Source organism: Pundamilia nyererei, unplaced genomic scaffold, assembly GCF_000239375.1.
Source record: "Pundamilia nyererei isolate P.nyererei 1_Seehausen unplaced genomic scaffold, PunNye1.0 scaffold00130, whole genome shotgun sequence".
In the NCBI taxonomy this organism is placed as follows: domain Eukaryota; kingdom Metazoa; phylum Chordata; class Actinopteri; order Cichliformes; family Cichlidae; genus Pundamilia; species Pundamilia nyererei.
In genome coordinates, this window is record NW_005187531.1 from 575,778 (window position 1) to 589,320 (window position 13,543).

Sequence of the window (13,543 nt, forward strand, 5' to 3'; positions counted from 1 at the left end):
GGTGTTAATCGCTTCTCGTTACCCCACGTATACTACACGATGCACAATGAAGGCCAAAATCGGTCTGATCACCAAATCGGTCGCACGACTCAGAAATCGTCTCAAAATGGGCCAAAAATCGCACAGTGTGAGCCCAGCATTAGAGCAGCAACGTTTGTTCGCTCAGAGAAAGAAAAATAGGCTGTTTTTGCAGGTAAGTGGCCTGTGCCCCCCCAGGCCACCCCGCTGGACACGCCATTGAAAATGATACATATCAAAAAAATGTTGATGTTTAAAAATAACTACCATCTTTAACAGGTGTTCCTGCACATTGATCTTCACATATATAATCAGAAATGTTGTTAAACTATGTTTAATTTGAGTACCTATGTAAAGGAAGAACAAAAAATAGAGTAGCAACAGATGCTCACCAAGGATTTTTTTAACAGCGGTCGGCTGTTTGAGAGCCTCTCGTATTCTGTTGTCATATCTAAAACATCTCAGCATGAAGAACAGAGCTAAACACAGCTGGAGGATGAAGATCAACACACACAGCACGATGACAATGTTGTTTACTGTTGAGGGTAAAAAGGAGGGAAGAGGTACAAAAAGGCTTTAACAAATCAGAGTGACAGAACAGGAATAAAACTTGGACCTTTGTTTCTTTATAATTATTATGAATTACCATTGATTACTTTCATAAATACAATGTACAGACAAATGAGGCGTAGCTTCATTCAATGTGAACTAATTATTGGATAAGATAAAAGATAATGCCTACATTTAGTGTTCAAAGAGGCACAAAGTCATTATTGATACTTTCATAGTTTTCTAGGGTGGGCCTAAGAGTACAAATGAACTGTTGAATAAAACAGTGCAAACAAAATCTAATTTTTCTATTTGTTTTCTGAAGTTGTAGTAGTTGTACAGAATCAGGACCCTTTTGCATTGGAAATATTATAGTACCAGCTGATTGTTGTGCTGTGGACTCCAAGTGGATGACCTCTGGTTGAGAAAAGACCAGAGACTGGTTCTGGTTCTGGAGGAGCCCCATCAGGCAGATCTTATTGCTCCAGGAGATTTGCTGTGAAGGCAAAACGACAGGCATTTGGATTTTGATCAGCTGGGCTTGGAATTTTATTCCAGCTTGTCATTGAAAAGAAGTTAAATTAAAAGCTCCGGTGGACGAGTTACTTGTGTTTGTGAGCTGTGTATAACTTAATAAAGGAAAGCTCAGTATCCGTTCATATAGAAGTTAAATTTGCCAGAAGAAAACAAATACTCTACAGCTTGTAAAAGCTCAGACCAGCGTTACAGCAAGCTACCACGTCCTTTCAACTAATCGCTGGCTTTTTAACTTTTCAAAATGCAATTTAAAACTTGCTTGGGAAGGCATGATGTGATCAAAAATGATTCCTTTGATTTTCTTTAATACAGATTTTTCAAGTTTTTATAGATGTCATTTGCATACTTTGGTACCAACTGGCTCATGGCATTGTCTATTGTCTACTCTGCATGATGAAACAAAAAAAAGTTAAGAAACAACCTGAGCACATGGAGTTCTTATGCAAAGACATCCTAGTAAACTACAACTTCAGTGAAAAAACTTATTGTCTATTGATCAACCATTTCCTGAATTTTATAGTGCTGATGATGTCGTGTCTGACGTCATTGGGCTAGTCTGTTTTTATGTAGGAATGTCTTTTTTGCTTTTATTAGGAATTCAGATGTTATTTACTAAGATCGTTTACCCTCATAGAGAGCCACTGAGGCATGTAAAAGAGCTCATCATGGTTCAGTCAATGTTTGATAATCTGATAATGATTTGTTGTAGGTCTAGCAGTTAGTTACTAGTTAGTTAGGTTTGAAGCAAACACAATTTGAGCGTTGCTTCAGATGAGCACAGTTTGGTTTAGTGGTATGCAATACTGCAAAATTTGGTATTGATCCATTGCCACGTAATTACAGGACCATTATCACAGATGTTTGGTGTTTTCAGAGGGAGAAACGTTTCGTCACTCATCCAAGTCACTGCTTCAGTCTCAGCTGACTGCAGGTTTCCCCAATCTTATAAACAGTACATTTACATTTCAATGACTGAAACCAGCCCACTGAAGGAACAATGGGCTGTGAGGTCATTTCCTTGATCATAAATATGCAAATTGTCATGACCATTGATCAATAACCACTGATCAAAGACCATTGGTCATTGATCAGTGGCCATGAGTACCATTCACAGAGAATTGGGAAATGGCTGCAGTCACAGCATTGTAAGATGGTGACAGATGTACCCTTAGGCCCCCTCCTTCTTGACTCCCCACATCAGACCAGTCCTAAATCCCTGTCCAGGATTAAATGAGAGTCCACTGGTGAGTAGATAGTAGAGTCCCGGCCTGACGAGGTAGCTCTTCTGTGTTGTGCCATCCGCTTAGTCAGAGGTTCTTTGGTTTCCCCGATGTATAAATCCTGGCAATAATCCTGGCACTTAACAGCGTACACTATGTTACTCTGTTTGTGTTGGGGGACCCGATCCTTGGGGTGGACCAATTTTTGGTCCACCCCAAGGATCGCAGCGCAGCGCAATTTGGGGTTTAAAAGCTTCAGAGATGCTGTGTTTTCGAGAAAATTCATCTCAACTGTTCCGATACTCCTGAGACATCAAACGTTTCTCCCACTGAAAACGCAACGCCCAGATAAACTGAATCAACTTTTTGGGATAACAGCAGCTTATTTGTTATAAGTTTTGAAGTATCTATCCTCAATATGCTTCTTCTGAATACACCTACATGTCTTTGAATTTTAATTCCACTATTAGAGTGTTTTGTTGTGTTACTTAATAAAACCAAACACAGCTTTCACAGTTTTTACACAAATTTTACAACTGGCACTTTCACAGACCTACAATGTAACGACTTGACCTGAGAGTCAACACAAAAGTATCCTTGTATTCAGACATTTTCATTCATGATTGAGCAAATTAATGAGCCTAGAGGAGAAAATCAAACTAAAGCATTGATCCTGTCTCGCTAGTATCGAGCCGATAACGATACCAACATTGGTATCAATACTATGGATATTTAAACTGAGCAGCCCACAGCTGGTGGGGCTGTGCTGTCTATAAATAAGCCTGTAAATCAAATGCTCCTCTCTGGGAAAACAAAATGCCTGATGACATATGTATGTGGCATGTTTTTATCTGTTTAAGATTCTGACTATGATCCTAGGTGCACCTTCTAATGCTGCTGAAGGTGCACCTAGGATGCACCTATCACAGAAGTAATAATGTGATAGTCCAACACAGCGGTTAAAAATGAGGTTTTAAGTCTTACTTTAACATGTTAAAGTGTTGCTGAAGATTATATGGTACAGTACAGGCAGCGACAGTCTTGACAGCAAGGTGCTAAACATCACTGCTGATTATCTTTTGGCTGCTTTAATTTGTATATTTAATCTGTGCTGCGGGAAGAAAGGGGCAGCTTTGATTGTGTAGCTTCGCACAGGCAAAAAATGTAAAAACTGCGGCACTTTAAATAATTCACTTTTCAGTAGAGGACATAATAACAGTCACCCAGTTAGCATGGATAGATGGATAGAGGGCATTCCCTGCTACTAAAGATGTTTACGTTTAATATAGTTCTGCAAACAACCTCTATAAACAACTTACTAAAACTAAAACTGTTAGTAATATGGTGTTGTACAGGACACTGGGATCTTGATAGGGAGCTACAACATTTTTACTCTACAATGAAATCTGCAATCCTAGTCCCTTATCTTATCAACTAACAAAGTTAACCAGCTCTTATGTAATTAACAAATAAGCGCCCAACTGAGCTCTAAATAGTACAAAGTTAAACTCCACAAAATAGTTTTATTTCTGTATAATAATTGATAATTCCTGAATACACATAGTTGCATTTATTAGACATTGAACTACACATATAAAAACACTTGCCAAGTTTAACAACCAGTGTAGAATACTAAAGCTGTTTTCACAGCTGCGCTGGCATCTCAGAGCACTGTTTGAAGTCTGCAAATACAGCAAAAACATTACCAGTTTTCTATTTTTATTAAAAGAAAAGTCAAAAAGAAAGCGCATTAATGTACTGACCTTACATCCACTGCTTCTCGCCGCTTGTCCGAATTAATTTTTGGGTTTCACTGCAGCACAGAATCCACTGAAATCCCCTCATTAAGGTTCCTCAGAAGTTCTCTCCCCTGCTGTTTGCTCATACAGCTGAGTGTTCGCTCTGAAAATACCTTTCTCTTATGCAGCTTCAGACGGCATGACAGAGAAAATAAATGAAAAGCTTGTGTTTGAAACACTGAGGATGAAGGCCTCTGATCTGAGCAGCGTCTGCAATAAGTAAGCTATCCGGAGGACTTTGTTCAGCAGGATCTAACTTCCATGGCTCAGCACTGTTTCTGAGTTGTCGTGCATTGTAAACACTGGATCAGAAAGCACTTTGACACGTGCCATTTTCAACACAGTTGGATAACACGGGCATCATATCAACTTCTCACTATTTACCACTCTGCAGTTAGGATTAACTTAATAGTGCATATATAAAGATCCAGAAGACCAGTAGGCATTTCCCTACACAGTGCAAGATCAACTCGGAAGCAATAGTAAAGATTAACTCATTAACCAGTGTTGGCAGTTTGTGTCAGTAATTTAAACTTCATTGTGATCTGTGGTGTAGAAAATAATGGCCAAAACACTATTCTCTTACCCAGAGAGTGATGCACGTTATTTTTATTTAGTGATGTTTTAAAATTTAAACAAATAAAAGCTGAAATGTTTCATCTTTTGTGCCTATTTTATATAAAGAGTTGGTCAAATTACATATATACAGTGGTCCCTCGCTATAACGCAGTTCACCTTTCGTGGCCTTGCTGTTTTGCGGATTTTTTTGTGCAATATTCCATGTTTTTTTTGTTTGCTAGTTTAGTTTTTTTTGTTTTGTTTTTTTACATCCTGATTGGCTGTAGACCATTGTCAATCAATCTCATGCCGTGTCTCCTGTACAGTACAGAATGTGTTCAACTTGTTAAATTTACATAAATCTTTCGCTAGCAGTGTGACTCTGAAGTGCTGCTCTGTATGTTTGTAGGTTTTCTCCCCAACAAACACAACAATGTCAATGAAACGTTTTGCACCGTCAAAAGCAACCGCGGGTGCCTTTGGTGTCATTCTACAGTATAGTATTGGACTTATTTGAAGGCTTGAGCTCTGAGAGTGTTTAAAAGAGAGAGAAAGGTGTGAAAATGTTTATGCATGTCAGAGAAAAGTGTATAAAGTGTGCCATGAGGAGGTTTACAGCCTGAAAACATCTATAATAGTTGTAAAAAAATTAAGTTGGCTACTTCGCGGATTTCACCTATCGCGGGTTATTTTTAGAACATAACCCCCGCGATAAACGAGGGACCACTGTATTGTAAAAAGGCATAATTTGCAGAAGCTACCCTAATGCAGACTTACCTGCACTTTCTTATTTTTCTATTACGAGTTTGAGCATCTTTAGGCTAATTGGTCAGGTTTGTTGTTTTGGTTTACTTTTATCAACCTGGTTCTTTGCAACAGCCAGCAAGAACAGCTTTTGCTCTTGCGTCCTTCTACAGTTTGTCACAGTCTGGCTGAGAAGCTGACTGTGTGGCGTGAGGAGGAGGACCCGAGTACAAACACGCAAAACAAATCTTTCATTTATCTAAGAACAAGCCGTTTATTCAAGGCCGGAAAACATTACAAGAGGCAAAGGCGAAACTAAACAATAACCTAAACTTGGTGACCTAAGATTAAAACATAAAAACAAACCTAGAAACATCACATTGCATGAACATAGCAAACGACCCAAAGAAATGAATGAAAACACACAGACTAAATGCACACAGGAAGTGATCAGGGGAAGTGGAAAAACATGGGGAAACAGCTGATTAGAAAGAACATAATGACATCAGAGGGAAAAGTAAACTTAAACCTCACTGAATATAGAAACACAAGACTTTCAAAATAAAACAGGAAACATGGAGAGACAGGACAACACAAGCTTGACAATGACATGACAGACTAGACAAGAAACAAGACACAAAAGCCAAGGAGACAGATGATAGTAATGGCTAAACTAAAACTCCACTAGACCCCAAATAAGACTAACACAATAACTTATAATCACAAACTTTACATAAGAAACTCAAAAATACAGAATAAACTCAAAACGCCAGGTCAGAAACATGACACAATTCTTGCTAGCATGCTTTAAGCAAGCGAAGTTGTTGCAGTCCAAAACTACAAGATGAATCTGAGGGGTGTACTACAATAATGGGTTGAGCCATCTCTGTGTCTTGAAAGTGGTGCTTTACTGGCCAAGTATGTGTATGCATACAAGAAACTGGGGTCCCAGACAGTAACCACATATGGAGCATATTACTGGAATAATATGTGCAGATATGAAATCACCACCAACTGAACAATCAGTTCTCTGGAAAATAACACTACTAATCCTGTTGGTCTTCTAAGCACGGATGGTAGGAGGGTCTAAAGTTTTTCTGATCATCAATTTTAGGGTAAGTGAATCCAGATACAGGAAAACTGCCCTCAGTATACTGAACTTGCTTCATACTACAAAGCCTGGGTTATGTGTTTAACAGAAAACTCAGACTTTAAGCTTGACTTAGCTTTCTGACCCATGCACTTTGCTTTTTATTACAAGTATCTGTCTTGTTGATTAATATCAGGCCAAATATTTAAAGATTGTGACGATTTCTTCATTATTAAGACTTGTACGTCTAAATTTGAAGCATGTTATCTGCAAAAACATGACGGGCTCATCAATAATGTATTGTTTACATAATGACAGAAGAATCATCTAACAGAAGAAATTTAATAGAAAGTTGATTAGTGCTTGGTAGGAGCCATATAATCCCATCCTGGGCACTGTTTAGGATGCAATGCAAACTTTTTTGTTCATGTCTTCCAGCAACGGTCTTCCTGGAGTTCTGGAAGAGACGCAGAGCTGTCCTCGCATATGACTGGGACCTCATTGACTGGGAAGAAGAGGAGGTAAAAGTCCTGAAGCTTATCTGCTCCCTTTAACATAAATAAATAGTATGAAAAGAAATTAGGAGGGAAAAGATAGTCAATTATATTTCTAGTTATTTCTTTTTTTCTTGAACAAGCACTTCTTCCCTGAAGAAATGTTGGCCTACTCATACCCTTTTCAGTCCATGTCAATCTCAAAGCATATATTTAAAAAGGTGGAGATGGTGTACTAAGAGCCTGTGTCAAGTCTGTCTCAGTTCATTTTATGAGTCACTGAAAATCTGCAGCTCTACAATGAAAGCACGAACAAACTAAAGACCCACACAGCTGTCATAATGTAATTTCTGTGGGTTTTTATGTTCTCTCCTGTCTTGTGTATCAACCTCCAACCATCATCTGTCAATCACATAATAGATAGTGAATGTGTTCTTTGAAGGCTGCTCTTCTTTCGATTGTAAATGTGATTCAGAATTTCAATCTGCTTTGTACGTAACGTGAGAAGACAGGCTTTTAGTCAGAGCTTGAGGATATAAGGGTGGTTTGCAGCCACTTGATTGTGCCTCTACACTGTCCCAGCTTGGCTATTATTGCTTTGTGTCAGGCACCTTTGGACACAGCCTGCAGTTTGAGTCCTGTTGGCTGTGCTAGACTCTTGCCCAAATAGATCTGGTGCTTAGGGCCGGTTCTTGTGCTGCCATAATCAGAACCTCTGTGGCCTTTTCTAGCCACTGGTAGGATTTCTTGACGTCAGAAATCCACCTCTATCTGTTGGTGGTACATCCATGATACCCATGATCTGTGCTTTACACAGTTCGTATTAAATATTTGTGCTGATACCCTGAAAATGGTAAATGGTAAATGGTAAATGGCCTGTATTTATATAGCGCTTTACTAGTCCCTAAGGACCCCAAAGCGCTTTACATATTCAGTCATCCACCCATTCACGCACACATTCAAACACTGTACATTGTAGCCACAGCCACCCTGGGGCGCACTGACAGAGGCGAGGCTGCCGAACACTGGCGCCACCGGGCCCTCTGACCACCACCAGTAGGCAACGGGTGAAGTGTCTTGCCCAAGGACACAACGACCGAAACTGTCCAAGCCGGGGCTCGAACCGGCAACCTTCCGATTACAAGGCGAACTCCCAACTCTTGAGCCACGAGAAGAAAGAAGCTTTCTCCGTGGTAACCCTTTTAAAAAAAGTAGTACTTGTTCAGTCTTTTTCTAATTGCATTGACATGTCATGTCATTTATCCCACTAACTGAAGTCTGTGAAGATTGTGTTAATACGTACCTCAATGCTATAGTTACTTTATCTGTGAACTGCCTGTGACTTGCACCCTCAACTATGCAATCCTGTGAAAAACTTCTCAGCAGAAATGGCTGCTAACTAGTAACTAAATGTGTGCTTTCTTACTGCAGTTTATGCTCATATGTGTAGTCTGTTATCTTTCAGGAAGAAATACGCCCGCAGTTTGAGGCCAAATACTCAAAGAAGGAGAGGATGAACCCTATATCTGGAAAACCTGAACCTTACCAGGCCTTCTCTGACAAATACAGTCGCCTCATCGTTTCCACATCTGGAATATTCTTTATGGTGAGTTTCTGGAGCAAGTGAGCATTAAGTAAAAGATGTGTTACTAAATGTGTCAACTGCTTTTTGTCTGCAATTACAATTTCCATTGTTCCATCTAAAACTAGACCTCTCAGTTTATAGACTGAAAAATTCAGTTATCATATATACATTCATATGTATTTACAGTTGAAATGTTCTCTTTTTCTTGTCACTGTCACGTCACAGATATTGGTGGTGATTGCTGCCGTGTTTGGCATCGTCATTTACCGAGTTATCACTGTCAGTACCTTCGCTGCCTTCGGCTGGGCTCTCATCAGGAACAACTCTCAGGTGGCGACCACGGGCACGGCAGTATGCATCAACTTTTGCATCATCATGCTCCTTAACGTGGTAAGTTTCTGCTGTTTTTCGACTGCACTGTGCAGAAGTAGAGCAATGACTAAATAGTTAATGCATTTATTTCAGGTGTGATAAATACTGTTTTAAATGTAACGGCTAATTCATGCATTGTATGAATAGTTACAAGGATACATATAAGACTATCATTATCATTATTTTGATAGCTTTCTAACGCTTTTAACAGCATTTTTAGACAATTTACTGTATGGAACTTAAATGTAAAGCCTTGAGAAATACATTTAATTTCACCTTTTTTTACAGCTTTATGAAAAAGTTGCTCTGCTTCTTACCAATTTAGGTAAGCTGGTGACACACAATTTTGCAATTTCTTTTTGTATGAATAAGTTTACGATATTCTGAAAATGAACTCCTTCTTTCTGTTTAACCACAGAGCAACCGAGGACAGAGTCCGAGTGGGAGAACAGCTTTACTTTCAAGATGTTCCTTTTTCAGTTTGTCAATCTTAACAGTTCAACTTTCTACATCGCCTTCTTTTTGGGAAGGTGAGTAAGTCACAGGCAATTCACGAATACAGGACAGGACCAGTATTAGTTGAATCATGTAACCAGTCTCACACAAATATACGTAGCTGAGTTCCTATTACTTATTCTTACACTGGCTAGTTGCCTTGTTTAGCAAAGGGGCCTGTATATTTTACTGTGATATTAAAGTCATACATAATTAGGGAATATCCAAAAGTCCATCCATCCTCATCCGCTTTATCCGAGGCCGGGTCGCGGGGGCAGCAGCCTAAGCAAAGAGGCCCAGACCTCCCTCTCCCCAGCCACCTCCTCCAGCTTGTCCGGGGGAATACCAAGGCGTTCCCAGGCCAGCCGAGAGATATAATCTCTCCAGCGTGTCCTGGGTCTGCCCCGGGGCCGCCTCCCGGTGGGACATGCCTGGAACACCTCACCCAGGAGGCGCCCGGGGGGCATCCTTGTCAGATGCCCGAACCACCTCAGCTGGCTCCTTTCGATGTGGAGCAGCAGCTGCTCTACTCTGAGCCCCTCCCGGATGGCCGAACTTCTCACCCTATCTCTAAGGGAGAGGCCAGCCACCCTTCGGAGGAAGCTCATTTCCGCCGCTTGTATCCGCGATCTCGTTCTTTCGGTCACTACCCACAGCTCGTGACCACAGGTGAGGGTAGGGACGTAGATCGACCGGTAAATTGAGAGCTTTGCTTTTACACTCAGCTCCCTCTTCACCACGACGGACCGGTGCAGCGTCCACATTACTGCAGCTGCAGCACTGGAACGGTTCGCAGCCGAGTGTGAAGCAGCGGGAATGAGGATCAGCACCTCCAAATCTGAGGCCATGGTTCTCAGCCGGAAAAGGGTGGAGTGCCCACTCCGGGTCGGGGATGAGTTCCTGCCACAAGTGGAGGAGTTCAAGTATCTCGGGGTCTTGTTCGCGAGTGATGGGAGAAGGGAGCTGGAGATCGACAGACGAATATCCAAAAGTCTTAAACAAAATATACTGAATCCTTTAGTACAGCTGACCTATAAGAAAGCAATCACCTGTCATGGTTTGCCTCCACCAGTGTGTGAATGTGAGAGTGAATGAATAGTGGAATTGTAAAGCGCTTTGAGTGTCTAGAAAAGCGCTATATAAATAATATATAAATTATTATTATTTAAATCAGAATAGCCTTCATACATAGAGATGTAGAGATGTAGAGATTAACATAGAGATGTTTGTTTGTTTGTTTGTTTTTTTGGGGGGGGGGGATTGCTTGAATTGCTTGTATAGTTGTGAATAACCCATTGACAGAGATTAAGTTTTATATTAGTTTAAACAGGAAGAGCATTTGTAAACTTTTGAAAATAGAAGTCTGTGGAGATTGCCTCATTTTTTTTTAGCCAGCTTCAAGTGGCCGTTCGAGGAACTGCAGTTTTTGGTGCATGATCGTATGCTTCATCTTTCAGCCTTGCTGCTTGGGGATAGTTATCCTGATACCCTTTGAAGAGTTCACCTTTTGTGTGATTAGGGACAAATTGGAATTTTCCTGACGGTCAATGATAGTACTGTATGTGTAAATTATACAGCTGACGTTCAAATGCTGGTTGGTTGTTGGTTAGGTAAAAAATGTAAAATGTAGCTTACAAAATGTAACCTAATGCAGTGCAGTGTATCTCATTGAATCTATAACAGCATTGTATATTTTGTGTACTTCTGTTCTCGAAGCCTATTTCTTTACACACATTATTGTGAGCACTTAGATCAGGGGTGGGCAATTCCAGGCCCCGAGGGCCGGTGTCCTGCAGGTTTTAGAGCTCACCTTGGGTCAACACACCTGAATCACATGATTAGTTCGTTACCAGGCCTCTGGAGAACTGCAGGACATGTTGAGGAGCTAATTTAGCCATTTAAATCAGCTGTGTTGGTTCAAGGACACATCTAAAACCTGCAGGGAGACCGGCCCTCGAGGCCTGGAGTTGCCCACCCCTGACTTAGATTAATCTTCCAGCTTTTATTTGTTACATGAAATAAAATGCCTTTAAAGCCATCAAAATTGTCCTATTAAGTACAGTTAGGAATAAGTTTAAGGTTTTCTGGATCTTGTAATTATCCAAGAGTAATAAAGTGTCACAGGAAAATTATTTAATCTCTCTTAAAAGGACAACCAAAGGGATACAAAGATGTCTCAGGTCTTTCAGTACCAGAAAACTGCCATTTTGCATTATCAAGGCTTTCAAATCTAGAAGAGTTTTTATTTTTCAGTGACATCTATCATTTTAACCATCGGGTCCATTTTGATACATTTTACAGACTTTGAGCAAAGCCGTCTCTGGGCTTAACGTAGCTTATAGTGACGCTAAACATGTAGCTCTAATTGTGTGCTCTTTTATTAACTCCTTACTCCTGCTGTTTTTTTCGACCCTTGGCCTACAGATTCACAGGTCGACCTGGTTCATATCTGCGTCTCATAAATCGCTGGAAACTGGAAGAAGTGAGTAATGACTTTCCTTTTCCCAGTGGGGAATAATCGCAAGGCATTATGGATTGACATATTTCTAAATTGGGCATTAAGCTATTACTGTATGGCTAACCACCAGGCATTTAACCCCCATCATTAGTAAGTGGTACTTCTGGGAACATGCAGGGAAATAATACAGTGGAGTGGTCTAAGGGGACAAAAGGCCTGAGCCGACGCTTTTAGGTGCTGAGCTAATGTTTTCCCTCAGCAGCAGAAATGGAAAAAGTCTCTATAATGTGACATGTACAGTACAAGTGTAGCCTCAGTCAGCCTTTCATTCCCATGCAGAACCATTATTGTCCTTAAAGACATTACTGCCTCGGCTGCACATTTAAAAAGCTGTTAAAGGTTGCAGGCATAAATCATAATCGTAAGTGTATGAAAAATAATTACAGGTTGTGACTATAGCCTTTCCAAAATAAACTGCACTTGCATTGCTGCAGTGGGTGTTTTCCAGCAAGTGATGCTTGCAAATCCTGTTAGACTCATGCTTATAACAGTGACTAGTTCTAGCTATCCTGGATTCCTTCTTGAAAATGAAACTCTTTTGTTTACACTTTAACACACCATGTTGGCAAAGGCTAAAGTTTGATTTCATGCTATCTCTTTCTTGTCTCCTCAGTGCCATCCTAGTGGCTGTCTCATTGACCTCTGTATGCAGATGGGAATCATCATGGTGCTAAAACAGACGTGGAACAACTTTATGGAGCTCGGCTACCCGTGAGTTCCGTTTGCCGCTGTAACCTTAAAATAATATAAACCTGTTATGTGTTTAGACAAAAAGCAGCATCTGGTGTAAAAAATAAAATATATGGAGCTAGTTACTATGGCAACCTCTTACGTGTATGTATATGGAGTAACTACAAAAATATATAATTCTAGCCCATTACTAGCCCATTTTATGTAATGCTGAATTGCAAATGCATCTTGCTATCCAAGCTAGCTAGCCAGTGCTAGCATTAGCTGGCAACTCTCTAACTCTACGTCATCTGAAAATTAGAAAAAAACAAACCAAAAAAACACAGTTATGGCAAAATTGTCAAACTGTTGTTCACAGCTGGGTACATCACAGTGGATACATCCGTCGTTTATATACAGTCTATGTTGGTCAAGAAACGTAGTGTCAGATTGAAAAGGTGCTGAACGTATCTGAATCTATGCCATGGTAAACATTCATGATCCCCAGGCAATGAATCCTGCTTTTCTAACCTTGTGATTCATCATCTACTGCAAAACTGGTCTCACTCCCATTTTGTTTTTTGTTGTTTGATAAAGTGTTTTTCTCTTTTGTGCTTTTTATAAATTTATTTATTTATTTATTTTTAAATCAATCATTTGGCCAGTACTTACTTATGGTCATTTACCTAGCTAATAACATTCCCATATTACTCAACTGTGCTTGTGTGCAGCTCCAGTTACAGTGGGGCAAAAAAGTATTTAGTCAGCCACCGATTGTGCAAGTTCCCCCACTTAAAATGATTACAGAGGTCAGTAATTTGCACCAGAGGTACACTTCAACTGTGAGAGACAGAATGTGAAAAAAAATCCATGAATTCACATGGTAGGATTTGTA

General features: G+C 40.1%; 1 protein-coding gene across 2 annotated transcripts in view; it reads left to right on the top strand.

The window, feature by feature from the left end:
* LOC102194166 (anoctamin-4) overlaps positions 1–13,543 on the top strand; it is a 58,799-nt gene that overhangs the window by 36,027 nt on the left and 9,229 nt on the right. For both annotated transcript variants that reach the window (XM_005743293.1, XM_005743294.1), the window contains exons 16-22: positions 6,954–7,036; positions 8,475–8,615; positions 8,820–8,984; positions 9,255–9,291; positions 9,385–9,496; positions 11,886–11,943; positions 12,593–12,690. In XM_005743293.1, coding sequence (XP_005743350.1) covers positions 6,954–7,036; positions 8,475–8,615; positions 8,820–8,984; positions 9,255–9,291; positions 9,385–9,496; positions 11,886–11,943; positions 12,593–12,690 — 694 coding nt within the window. The remainder of the gene's footprint in view (positions 1–6,953; positions 7,037–8,474; positions 8,616–8,819; positions 8,985–9,254; positions 9,292–9,384; positions 9,497–11,885; positions 11,944–12,592; positions 12,691–13,543) is intronic.